Raw genomic sequence first — 14,005 nt, 5'->3', positions numbered from 1 at the left:
GAGAAAAATAGCTTAATGTAATGCCATCTGGAACCATTGTTTATAACGAAATAATAAAGCAGTTAATTCATTCTCGAGCATAAAGAAAACCTTAGATAAACACAAATTTAATAAATGACTACAAAACTTCAAAAAAAAAACGCCCAAAGGAAGCAAAGCTTGATTCAACATTCCCAAACCAACCTTTCTAAAAAGAAAATCAAAATAGTCAATATTTGTAATGCTCGTTTAAAAAAAGTTATAATTAAACCAACAATATTAAGATAATAAAGAAGTTCGATGCGCTAAATTAATAGGATTGTTAGAGAAATAAATGCCATCATCGCAGAAAACCATTTAACTTGTTCTCTAAAGAAGGAACCGAACACAAGCAACGGCACGCTCAAAGCAATTTTCACACAAAAAATAATGGCAGGAGTGGAGATCAACACAGAAGGATTTTAAGAAAAGATAAAGCAAAATCATTGAACAAATTTGGAAAAAAATATAATTAGTCATGTAGCCCTTTCATCCAATCTCAAATATCATAATATAAACATCCATGGCATGATAAAATAAGGCAAACTGGCAGCAAAAGCAGCATCAAGCAGACGAATTAAAATAAGTTTTCCTTTACTGAAACAAAGTTGCGCTAAGAGAGTTCATTCAAAAACGCTCCAAACCTCCAGCGTAATCCCCATTTAAAAATAAACAAAGTTGGAAGAGGCTCCAAACTGTAGATCTAACGGTAAGATTTCTGGAACCTCGCACGAGCGCCGCGTCCACCAAACTTCTTCGGCTCGCAGCGGCGAGGATCAGCCACTAGGAGTGTACGATCATACCTAATGAAGATGTCCTTGACCTCCTTCTTGGAGTGTTCGTCCACGTACTTCTGGTAATAAGCGACAAGAGCTTTGGCTATGCTCTGGCGAATGGCGTAAATCTGAGAAGTCTTACCACCGCCGCGAACGCGGATGCGCATGTCAACGCCGCGGAAGCGCTCTAGGCCGGCGAGAAGGATCGGCTCGAAGACTTTGTAACGGAGAATCTCTGGTTTGACGAGCTCAATCGGGACGCCATTAACCTTGATCAAGCCCTTGCCGGCCTTGCAATGAGTAACAGCGACCGCTGTCTTCTTGCGTCCGAAGCATTGAACAGAATTCGCTGCACCGTTCGTCGCCATAGCTGCCGCAGAAAAAAAGATGGAAGAAGGCGTAGAGGAAGGGAATAGGTGAAGTCGGGCGGCGTGGGAGTGCAGATTTAAGAGAATTAAGCTAGGGTTTTTGAGAAAACTGTTCCTTGTCCATTGGGCTTTCTATTCAGCCAATTTTTTTTTAGTTCAGGCCTAAAGGCTCAATCAAATTGAAAGCCCAATGAAGATTTACAAAGGATTGAATCCTCAAGCTAGCCTGGAAAGGATATTGCGGTAGCATAAATTTTGGAAAAAAAATAGATTACATTAGGAAATCTAAAGAAAAATTGCATCAAGATTCTAATTACAATTTGTCACATGTACGGTACGACCCTGTTGAATATAAAAAGCTTAACAGTTTAATGTATTGCACTATCGGATCGTACACGTGACATATTGTGATTGGAGTCCTTATACAGTTTTGTATCAGAACTCCTAATGTAATTTTCTTAAAAAATTTTGATAGTACGTTATAATTTTTTACCGATCAATAAAGAAATTTCTTTAAATAGTGTAAAATTGTAAAGCACAACTGTAAAAAAAAATAATGTGACACATTTCACTGCATACCACCAAATTCATATGTACATACAAATCTGGCACCTTTTTTTTTTTTTACATTTAAACCGCTCAAATCTTTCATATAACATAAAAAATGTCACTATTTTAACTTAAAAAAAGTGTAATAAGCATTTTCATTCATAGCAAAGGTAATTGATATGTAAGAAATGAAGTTTATCTGTTATATATATAAATACTTATATAACAAATAAACTTCATTTCTTACATATCCATTACCTTTGCTATGAATGAAAATGCTTATATATATATATATCCCAAAAAAAAACTTTCTAAATTTTGCGAACTGATTTATATTCACAATGACTACAATTTCATCTAATTATGTGAATATTCTCAAATACGAAAGAGTCAAATAAATTTAACTCGAAAACAAATTAGACGAATCCGCAATTTCAATATATCAAATTTTTGGTATATCATCACTAAGGTACTTCTAAATTATTAAATATAGTATATTATATCATATCATTGATTTAAGACATCATTGAAGGATATTAATATCACTTATCATCCCCAAACCTCCTTTATCATAATAGCCTAGTTTGAGTCTTACCAAAGTGGTAAACTCAAAATCTAGTTAAATTTTAATAAATGAGAGTTTGATTTCAATAACTCCTTATCAATAACAAAAAAAAAAATTATGCACGGGGCAAACAAGCTTCAGAGTCCATAAAAAGAACTATATTCTAGCTATTTCGCTATGATTAAGAAAATTAGCATACTTCTTGTGGTTCTTGCTAACTTATGCAGGAATCAGTGAATTAAACACTACACTCTTGGGATTCTATAAGCCCCATAATTGTAGCACTATTGATACTTGAAAACTAGACAATATTTATCATCCTTCCATGAATCATCATCCAGTGGCTTAAATGTGTCTCGTCACTGGGAACAATCATCTTGCTCCAATATTCATAACTGTTTGATATTAGATGTGTCGCTTACAATGACAATTTTAATGTCACTCATTAATGATGCTTACCTTGCTCCTGTGTACCATCGTCTTATTATCATAATATTTGCATTATGTTTCATATATGATGATAATAAAATATTATTCAAGGCAATATTGATTGCATTACCTTTCACCATATAAAAATGAAATAATACTCATTTAGCTTCCATTAATATGTAGCTTGCAACAATGATGGAATACCAAACTTGCCTTATACAAACATAATGACAACATTATTTCTTTCTTCCGGAAGATTATGCAATGCTCATCATGATCTCATCCAAGGTAATCTTTTTGTCATGATAGACACATCGGACACACTTCATATAATAGTTGATAGTGCTTTCCACTTCCATCAGAAGTTCAAATGAAGAGCAACTTTGTGTCATGTAGTTTGCCATAGTATGTGCATAATCGTTTTATTCAAAAATGTTATCAACATTGCCATATAACGCTCCAATTGTATTTTATAGCAAAGCAATCCCTGATGTTAATTTTTACTATGTCTGCAAGAATTTCTTAATTAAGAGAAGACTACCTGAATTTAGCCAATTTCCAACGGTCACGTTTAGTCGGTTAATACCAAATAAACCATCGATCATTATTTTTTGATGGGGTACCAACTGTTTATAGGCGGTAGCAAAAATGTTTGTCACTGAATTGAAAATTGACGGCCATTTTGATGGCTTTTATTTATCGACGGTTTTCCAATAAATTATGATCGTCCATTTCGGTAAATTAGTAATCACGTGCTAACTATCGGTTGTTGTTGGTTTCTGATTATCGACGAGCAAACCGTCAGCGATAACAGACGAGTGAAATATTGGTAAATTGTAGCATGTGTCATTTTAATGTTGCAATAAGATTCGTAGGTTATGCGTCAGATTGTGTTAGAATCATAACCGACAAGGTAATTGTCGATAAGTGGGACTGCTTGTCGATTTATAACAAAGTGAAACATGTCGATTCTCTGTCGATTAGGCGATGGTAATATAACCAGCAGCTTAAACTGTTGGTTTTCACGACAATTGCTTGATAAATCGTTTAGAGACATGTTCACGGCAGCCCGTTGGAGTCTGCCTAGATCGATGAGGGGCTCTAGGGTCAGTTGACCGCAGCCCGAGCCTCTCCTAATTATGAGAGGAAGAGGCAGATGAATTGGGCAAACTGAGCAACGGAGGGGGCCAGGGGAGCTGCGCTCCTTATTGTCAGATTAGTCACCTATCAGAGCACTACAAAAGACTGGCAAATTTTTTTAAAATATTTAAATTTTAAATTAATATACAGAATAATTTTGTTGCGCTAACCAATTTTGTACGCTACATAAGCCAAGGTTTGAGTCGTGCTCCCCCATTACAGAGGTGTGTGTCCGAACTCATCGACGCCCGAGGGCTGCGCAGTGGGTCTCGGAGTATTCCCGACGAGTTGTTGTAATTTAATAAATTTAAATTAAAAGCTTATTTTAGATTTTAACTGTTGAAAATGTCAATTAAACACTGTGTGCGAAAGGCCCTTAAGGCCCAGACTTTTACCAGCAGCAACGGTAGTCAGTCTTCCACAGCTCAATCCTAGTACGAGCTCTAGACCCAAGCGATGGGGAAGAAGAATGGGAGGGTTTATGGCCTTGGAGCAAAGGGCATAGCCTTCAAGACCGAGCTCTCACGTGGTCCCGCACTGATTTCCCGAGCTTCTCAAAGCCATACCAGGAGGAAAATATCGGGGAATCAGTGCGTTAAAATTTTTCGAATAAACAAATCTGACACTGATACGACGTAAAAAACCAACACAAATAATTTGCGTTAAAATATTTCCACGCAAAATTGACGGAATTAATATTAACAACACCAAATTCAATGTTGGACAAAATTGGACATAAATCAGATGCAAATCCAACGATAACCTTTAAATATTGTCAGATTTACTTTCGATTTGCGTCCGATATAACCGACACAAATATATTTAATTCCTGTAGTGAGGTAAGATAAGACAATATTTTTGAGTTCCATTGCATGTTCTTAATGTTTGAGTTATAGCACATCACTCAGCCTTTGATTCTGATTGCACTGATTAATTTCAATGAATTAGCTAGGCATAGTTCCAAACAATTAGACCATTCATTGCTTAAAAATTATGATAAATTAGTTGAAAATTAGGATTCAATAGGTATATATAAGTAAACCAAATATATACCTGATTACCTTAATTTAATCTCCTAAGGTAACAATGGTTGCTTCTCCAACACCATTAGAAATTTCAATGAATTTGAAAATTAATGATAAATAACTTCGCCTAGTATAGCTTCGAATCTTACCATGTGCATTCTGCTTCCAAAAAAACGCCAAAAAATTAAAATAAAATGCAATGCAAATGTTGACAACTGATCAGTTCTAATAATTTCCCTTCCAATTGGTCTGAGAACTGCAGACATGATCTGATAAGTCTCTGTGAAATCTTGAATGGAACTTTAAGAGTTTCAACAAAAATTCACATATTTCAAATGAAATTTTTCAGAAAACTTCCGATCGTTTATCAATAAGAACTAAAAACGCAAGATAAGATCGATCGCTTTACTTCTTCAATCACAGAAAACAAACATTTCAACAAAGACGCATAAATCACATGAAATCCAAAGACACCATAACACAACCACAGAAAACAAAGCATAAACCAACCAACACCGCATAGCTCCTTCAGCTCACCCGGCGGCAGAGAGTAACACCATCCCCCACCGGAAGTTGACAGATCTCCACCCGCTGATCGGCGGCCAACGCCTTGTTGAGCTCGAGAACGAAATCGCGGTAGTATCTGATATACTTGCGCATGGGGGTGTCGGCCGGCACGGCGACGGTACCATTCCAGAGGGTGTTGTCGTAGCCGATGAGGCCGCCGGGCCGGACGAGGTCGATGAGGCGGCTGTGGTAGTTGAGGTAATTATCCTTGTCGGCGTCGACGAAGACGAAGTCGAAGGAGGAGTGGTTGATCGGATCATTGAGGAGCTCGTCGAGCATGGGGAGGGCGGGACCTTCGCGGAAGTCGATCTTGTGAGCCACGCCGGCCTTCTGAATCACGGGGAGGCCGAGTTCGTAGTTCTCGCGGTTTATGTCCATTGCCAGGATCTGTGGAGTTCATATCTTTCATTTAGCAATTCGGAAATTACATTTTCAGCAACAAATTATTTTTTAAACTCAAATTTATAAAATTAGAATTGTGATAAAAAAATGTGAATTTTAGCATTGAAGAGTGGTGAAAAATGTAATTTGAATATTTAATGTGTAAAAATGAAAGTTTGAATATGAGATAGATAAATTCATAAGAGTTGAGTGTTGTGTATCTAAATTCTTTATATTTTTAATTAAAGATAATAGTTTGAAATACATTTGTAGGAGATCCAATCTATGAAAATTATGAGCTGATGATGGTTGTTTTTTTCGCTTGATTTTTTGAATATTAAGTTGAAGATATGTTTGTGATTTTCTTTTAATTGGATTAATTAATTAATTTAAAAAATAAGCATTGAATGTGTGTAGGGGCCTAAAAACTCAATGCTATTGTAGGTAGGGAGAGACTAATTGTAAAATTTTTAATTAAATATAATTAAAGTATTGGAAATAATTTAATTTGTGTAGCCTATAAATAGGGCTGTTAGCGATCTGATTTTGAGCAAAGTAGAGTTGGAGTTGGCTTGAAATAAGCTCGAATGGATTAAGTGTGGCTTGAAATTGACTTGTGACTCGTTATATTCAATTTTGAGCCAGTTCAGCTTTAAATTGAACTGAACTCGATCCGAGTGGAAATCGAAATGAGTTGGCTCAAATTGAAATACATAAAATCGTTCCTGCTCAAAATGAATCCAAATTTGCTCGAAATCGAAACACATTAGCTCAAATTGAATTATTTGGATTTATTCAAGCTCAAAATTTGTTCTATTATATATATAATTTTTATAAACCAAAATTACATTGAGCCAATCTCGAGTCAGTTCAATTCCGATTCATATATGACTCAAAATCAAATCTAAAAAAATATATCCAACATTTAGGCTCATACATTTAGATCCGAGCTAAAATTTGAATTGATTTTCGAACGATTGATCCTCAAGCTAAATTCACAGCCTATCTGTTAAAATCTTTTTAAGCGAAATAAAAAAAAAAAGAGTAAGAAATTGATACCTTGCCATCCTCGGGGAGGGCGAGGGCGGTAGCAAGGAGGGAGTAGCCCGTGTACACTCCAATCTCCATTGTTTTCTTCGCATTCATAAGCTTTACAATCATGCTCAAAAACTGCCCCTCATCCGCTGATGTCGTCATAATATTCCTTCACCCACCAAAACATAAATACCCAAATTAACATAAATTATATTCATTAATCCTAAAAATCAGTATATTTATATATTGATTCGTTTATTTGTTTTGTGATCCAAGAAAGAAGAGATAGCTAACCATGGATGCTTGGCTGTGATCTCGCGGAGCTCTTTCATGCACTCTGGCTCGCGGGGGTAGACACTTGTCTCCAAAATATACTGCATATATTTAAGTGATAATATTAGAAATTTAGAAGTCTAATTATATTTTTTTATCAATAATAATATATTTAATTTAATGATATATTATTGAATGAATTGTATTAACAAATTTGAGTTTAGAGGGACTCTGTTTACCTAATTTGTATGGGTTAACATATACAACTGAAAAGAACTTACATCTTCAATAGAAATTCATAAAAATAAAAACTAGCTAAAACTGTATTTGGTAGCATTTTATTTATAGGATTTTAATCACGATGCAAAAAAATGAAAAAATAATTTCAGAGCGTCGAACAGTATGTGAGATCTAATAAATGTTGTTGTAGCTTATTAAAGTAAAACTAAATGTCTATTTGAGGTTGTTGTAGTTTATTGAATAATTTGTTGATAAGTTAGGTGCGGTGATTATTATAATTTTTTTTTTTTAATTCATACCGCAGACAGAAAATTGTCAATGCACCTGATAGTTGTAGTGCAAAAATGCTGTTTTTAGCTTTTTTTTGAAAATGCAAAAGCTGTCAAAACGCAGCTTGCCCGAACAGGCAGGTCCATTTTCAAAACGCCACCGCGCCAAATAAATTGCCCAGCCAAACACGGCCTGAGATATTGAGGGATTTATTTGGTTTATATGATGTCCTGTTTTAGGTTTGTGGGTGTACCTGATACAGAGCATCGCTTTGAAGAAGACTCTTATGGCCGACCTCTTGATGCCTCGTCTTCTGCTCTCCGTTCTGAGTCTCGGCCGGAGTTTGGACCTGGTCGGCGGCGGCGGTTGCCATGGCTGCCTTCTTCTTTCCTTTCTTTTCCCTCTGTTCTCTCTGTAGACGAGCGGAGGATTGCTGATTGGGGGAAGGAAAAAGAGGGCGATGATATATAGATAAGCGCTTTTGTTAGGTGGAGGTAAATGGTCGCACTGCAGACAAGTAGCGTGGAAGGTTGGTGTGGGTCCCTAGATATTTTGCGTTTTACGTGCTGGGAGGAAAGTAGGGGTTGGTGAGCGGTTTTTTATTTTATTTTTTATTTTTTATTTTTTTGCATCTTTTTAGTGGATGCTGGTGCCGGTTCAAGTGTATGGGGCCCGCTCACCAACCACACAATTCGAACGTATTGATTAATGTGAGTTGGACGGATTGATTGTCATGGAATGAACCGAGCCATAAATGAATCGACTCGCTGGTCATTGAGAATTAAATACTCTACACAAAAAATATGCAGCAATGACCCGGGACATAAAAATGTGATTAAAGAGTGCACCATCCACTAGCAGAAGATCCGCGAAGCCCAGGCCCGATCAGAATAATCAAACTCAAAGTCAACTCTTATAAAGATGGATGTGTGATATTAACCGAATGACTCACCCTGAAAGAAGATAAAGGATGATCCGAACATAAAGCCCAAATTTGAGGAAGGAATCAATCCCTCTGATCCTGTGACTATGCCGACGACGACTAGCAGCCATCTCCTAGAACCTCTTCATCTAATGGCGTGCACATGTCCGACTACAGTTATTCACCATATGCACGGACATCATAGCTTTGCTCTGTTGACAGGAAATCCTTCAAAGAGGATTAAGGGCCGACAGCCAGACAATGTCAACTGATCGATAAATGTTAGCCAATCAGAACAGCCCTACTGGCTCCCGGCCAGTAGAAGAAATGCCAACCACAAGCTTCTACCAAATCCAACCCACCGACAAAGATTGTCGAAGTCCTATCAAGCCTAATCGGCCAAGCAAGAGAGCAACTGGGTCCTGAGCTCACATGAACCTAATACCTAGAATAACTTGAACAACTCCACTTATGCAAGGGCATAAATGCAACTTCACATATTGTACCATATTTGTCTATAAATAAAAGATCACTTCATTGAATAAAAAGTTACTTGCTCATTTAATTTTTTTTTATTGTGCTCTCTCTCTCTCTCTCTCTCTCTCTCTCTCTCTCTCTCTCTCTCTCTCTCTCTCTCTCTCTCTCTCTCTCTCTCTCTCTCTCTCTCTCTCCCTCTCTCCCCCCTATTTTACTCGTTATTCCTTGGGTGTGACTCTCGAAAAGATTCAGATTCAACATTCTAAAAGGTGCAGTGAGCGCAGAGCATGTCAATAACAAGATGAGGAGCAGAAGCAAAAGAATAATACCACTACAGAGTCACCACAGACATGAAGTCACAAGAAAATTTGTACAACAACAAATACAAGATTTGAAGGACCAAATAATTGGTCGGAAGTTATAAGCCATTAGAGAAGTAATAGCTAGAGGTGGAGAGGATAATCGTCGGGATGAAGCACTAGCTCACAATGGTCAAATGTGACTCGAGCCCCAGAAAAATAAAAGACACACAACATCAAGATAGTGATGGATCTACGCAGATTGATAAACAACAATTCAACTGTACTAAGCTTCCTCATTAGCCAGAGAATGTGTTCGCTTTGCAAATTTTTGTGAATGAGCCCCCATAAAATTTAAAATCCCATCATTGGTGTTATATAATGGTCGGACTGATTCAACCGACCATTTAGCATCGTTCGAGTTAGTCATATGTTTGCTAAGGATTATTGATGCACTAAAGTGTCTACTATTCTTCACTGCGCTGAGGGGCTCAACCATCGGGTGGTTTAACGAGCTACATGTGAGAGTGATCATCTCTTTCACCGACTTCAAAAGAATGTTTATAGCGCAGTCACCGCTGCCCAAAAAACTATAGAAAAGGTCTCAAGCTTTACTGCAGATTAGGCATGTACAAAATGAGAGCCTTCGCTTTTTTATCACTCATTTCTAAAAGAAGATGTTGGAAGTGTAAGATATGTAAATCGCAACGCACACAACACCTTAGCTCAGAGGTTGACGAAGGGACCCTTCTATTAGGCTTTCGGTCTTCAGCGACTAAAAACTTTAGTTGAATTGTTGGAGTTGGCCAACAATCATAGTTCAACTGACGAGTACAAGCCCACCCCTGCTTTCCCCGTGAAAGAATTAGCAACCTATAGTATCCATAAGATGGCCCCAAGAGACCATAGACAGAGACTGAGAGAAGACTCGTTTCCTTCCTATCAAGCATGATATGAAGATCATCAACAACACCGAGACAAAAGTGGGGTCAATAGGAACGACAATCAAGGAGGTTAGGCTTGTTACTATGACCAATGGCCAGCTTGCTATCAAGAACGGTCGATGAATGATCATGAGACCCTAAAGGCAACAACGTTGAGTGTCTTAATAGCAAAGCTAATTTAGGCCTTCAAGTTAGATGAGGAGTACTTCAATAAGACACTACCAATGAGAGCCAAAGCTTTCCTCTAGGACCCCAAGAAGTAATGTGCCTACCACAAAAACCATGGTCATGACACAGAGGAATGTAAACACCTCCGAAGTCTGGTCGAGGAATTGATAATAGCCGAAAAACTTAAGAAATTTGTGGCACCGGGAGTAGTGACTCAGAGACAATGGAAGGCTCCAATAGAAGAAATCTCGAATGAGCCAATCCGAGTGAATGTTATCCGCATTTCTGAGATAGTACTAGCTATATTTGAAGGAGTTGGAGAGTTGTCCTAACGAACCAGCCAAAAGAGGCTTCTGCCAAGAGAAATGTGCTCAACCGCTTTCACTACAAAGCGCAACACTCACCCACCAATCACCTTCACCAGTGTGGATTTGCTCTTCAAGGGGAATGATCATTGTTATGATGATGATAGGTGACAACCAAATCAACAACATCTTAGTCGACATCAACAGCTCCGTGAACATTTTGTTCAAGTCAATATTTGACAAGATTGGACTCAAGAACGACTGAGTGACTGTACCACCTGATACACTGTATTGGTTTTCAAATAAGAGAAAGGAAGGATTGTGAATTATTGGTCTAGCAGTTATTGGGGGAAAATGTGAGTAGCACTCCACCTATATGGAGGATTTCCTAGCGGTGGATTCGTCGCTGACCTACAACACAATCTTCAGCCTGCCCCTACGGAATGACTACGTTGCAGTGGTTTCAGTGTATTTCTCATTTGCACCATCACATTCAGCCTACATGAAAGGCTTACCAATCAAATATTAACTTATTGAAAATTTGGCTATTTGGTTAGAGTAAAACTTAATAATTCTAACACTTTTTCAGTCAATGATTCTATTATAGTTGATGATTAGTATATATCAATTTAAATAGCAAAAGACGAACGCAAATATTATATGGCTCGTATAATAGTCTTTGGTCATTCCTTTATATATATATATATATATATCGATTGGAACTGAAATTAGTCCCTTTCTTCATACATTTGAACTTCAATACTAGGCTGACTTCATATTCCCTTTACACGAATGTAATGATAGTTATTCTTATTAATATACAAGATCTAAAAATCAGAAGCGCTTCGATATAAGTTCCAGAAAAACTAATATTTTTATTAAATTCATATAGGAATTTAATTAAATTATTCTCAAGACAATCTTCCTTTTATTTATTAAGCTGAATTACTTTGCATAACATTATTTATTTAATGTATGTTAATTCTATCGAACCAAAAATAGCTTACATACATAATAAGAGTAATAATAATAATAATTATTATTATTATTAACATTATTATCTGGCTGACACTTTCATTATTTTGCTAGCAAAATATTTAGAAAAAAGTTTATTCTGAATATCACGTCAAAAAATGATGAATAAATCTCAAAATTTTAAATATATCTTTAAAAATAATATTAATTTTCTATGTATATTTAATATTTTTTTTCCCTGAAACTGCTGCTGATTAAAAGTAAAAAAATAATTATAAAGAATAATCCAAAAAAAGAGGTTGGACCGCTGGAGGAAGCCATTTCCTGTCTCTAGTGACCTGTTCGTTTGGTTAGGTTATCCATGGAAATTGAAGCGGAGAGTCAAACATGCCAATAGTTGGTGGGTAAGTCGGTAGGGGGACCCACATCGGTTGGTGGTGATGGCTATGTTAGCTTAGCTAAAATTTTTATTTATTTACTTATTTAAAATCAATATTTATATATTAGACAATTACATACATGTCACACAATTCTTTTGTTCTTATTAATTTTACATTCATCACAACCAAATTTTTAATATCACATAAAAATATTGCTTTTATTAATTTTTTGAAAGACAAATACTTATTTTTATGCATATATTTATAACACGTAAATATCAAACTTTAGGTGTTAGCTATGTAAATCCATAAAAATTGTGTGGTACTTATTTAAATTTATATATATATTGTTGAATCCTTTTGAGACGTAGGGTCTCATATTGTTCGTGTGTGCATACAACTCAATAAAAACATTTTATCATAGAGAGGGATGGATGAGACTTGAGAGTCTTGAGAAGGATCTATAAAAAATAAACTAAATTTATATCTCAGGTAAACTAGAAAAGTCTTACGGAGGTTCCCTTGGCTAAGACACTTCTCGTACTGTACGACCGCTCTTCCCTGATGATTTGATAGTAAGACGCCCACTCCTGGTGCATGGGCGAAATGTTTGAGTCTAAAATAGTTGGTGGCTTATTTAATAACGAATCAATAGATGACCTTCGATAATTGCCTTTGTACAGGTACACACACACACACACACACACACACACACACACGCATACGAACATATTCAATTTTGGATGAGGCCAAAGTCCTAACCAAATATCTTACACACGCACATACTCAATTTCAAAGTCCTAACCAAATAGAGATGTAATATAATACTACAATGATAAATTGCACATTAGACCCTAACTTTCTGATTCACTTTAGTCAATAAGTAATCAATAATAATCAAATTTTAATATTTTTTTTTAAAAAAATTATGTTTAAATTTTGGTCAAAATTAAATGATGCGACAAAATACATCTGGGCAGAATATTCTGATTATTTTTTTCAAATTAATTTTAAAAATATTTAATTTCTTTTAAATTAGTGAAATGCAAGTTAAAGTAATTAAAGTTTTTGTTATGTTATTATAAGAAAATTAAGTAATATAAAGTTTTAAATTTGGGCCCTCTATACGCACCACTTAATTTTTTTAACAAATCAAGTCGCATTCTCTCAAATATAATAAAAATTTAGGCAAAAAAAAAAAAAAAAGGTTTTAAAACTTTATTTTCTAACGACTTATATCAATAAATTCAAGTCAATGAAATATAACTTTCCTTGATAAAAACCTGATTCCATGACAAATTATGCTCTTTTTAATTTAGTTAGAAAATCATTTTATAGAAAGCAACCTGATTTGTTCGTCCACCTTGTGAATAATATATGAAAATTGATATTTGACAGAAGTCCGAATATCGATTTCCCCTGCGCAATCCATCCCCATGATGAAAGCTCGCGCATGTGCCTATAATTCGACCCCCCACGCACCACGGTAGGGATCAAACCCTTGCCAGAGGGGACTTACGGTGACTCTGCCTACCAACTGGACAAGGAATACAACACACACGCGCGCACACACACACACACGCGCGCACGCGCATACACACACCCACACACACACAGGATCGAACTCTTGCCAGAGGGGACTTACGGTGACACATACACACGCCCGCCCGCATGGGATATTGAGTAATCTACCAAAAAAATTAGGTAGATATTATTTATTTAATTAAAAAAAAGTAAGATTTACATACATACTGCTCAATTACTACGTATTTACATGTCTAACCCCTAAACTTAAATTTTGACATATAATTCATCTTTTCAGTACACAAAAATGAGTGTTCCACATTTTAAAAATTAAAATGATGATACATGGTGATATTAAACTTAAAAAAATAATTT

At 36.1% G+C, this 14,005-nt stretch overlaps 2 protein-coding genes across 2 annotated transcripts; both read right to left on the bottom strand.

The window, feature by feature from the left end:
• Positions 1-481: 481 nt before the first annotated feature.
• Positions 482-1,288, bottom strand: LOC110023422 (40S ribosomal protein S16). The gene has a single exon (XM_020722834.1). The coding sequence runs from the start codon at positions 1,160-1,162 to the stop codon at positions 722-724; it is 441 nt and encodes a 146-aa protein (XP_020578493.1). The 5' UTR covers positions 1,163-1,288; the 3' UTR covers positions 482-721.
• Positions 1,289-5,303: 4,015 nt separating this feature from the next.
• Positions 5,304-8,095, bottom strand: LOC110023518 (caffeoyl-CoA O-methyltransferase 1). Its single transcript, XM_020722983.1, has 4 exons — positions 7,890-8,095; positions 7,148-7,227; positions 6,878-7,022; positions 5,304-5,824 (listed from the first exon to the last, which is right to left on the bottom strand). Exons 1-4 carry the CDS (start codon positions 8,007-8,009, stop codon positions 5,399-5,401), a joined length of 771 nt encoding a protein of 256 aa, XP_020578642.1. The 5' UTR covers positions 8,010-8,095; the 3' UTR covers positions 5,304-5,398.
• Positions 8,096-14,005: the final 5,910 nt, after the last annotated feature.

The sequence above is a fragment of the Phalaenopsis equestris genome, unplaced genomic scaffold (genome assembly GCF_001263595.1).
Source record: "Phalaenopsis equestris unplaced genomic scaffold, ASM126359v1 Scaffold000224, whole genome shotgun sequence".
NCBI classification, from domain to species: domain Eukaryota; kingdom Viridiplantae; phylum Streptophyta; class Magnoliopsida; order Asparagales; family Orchidaceae; genus Phalaenopsis; species Phalaenopsis equestris.
The sequence above is the reverse complement of the archived record's forward strand: the minus strand, read 5'-3'. Positions and strand labels throughout refer to the sequence as shown.

Bases quoted from the DNA above. Each gene is read 5' to 3' on its own strand.
- LOC110023422 (XM_020722834.1), bottom strand. From the start codon at position 1,162: ATGGCGACGAACGGTGCAGCGAATTCTGTTCAATGCTTCGGACGCAAG.
- LOC110023518 (XM_020722983.1), bottom strand. From the start codon at position 8,009: ATGGCAACCGCCGCCGCCGACCAGGTCCAAACTCCGGCCGAGACTCAG. The intron at 7,228-7,889 runs GTACACCCACAA...AAATATATGCAG, and splicing joins AAAGCGATGCTCTGTATCAG to TATATTTTGGAGACAAGTGT. The intron at 7,023-7,147 runs GTTAGCTATCTC...TGGTGGGTGAAG, and splicing joins ATCACAGCCAAGCATCCATG to GAATATTATGACGACATCAG.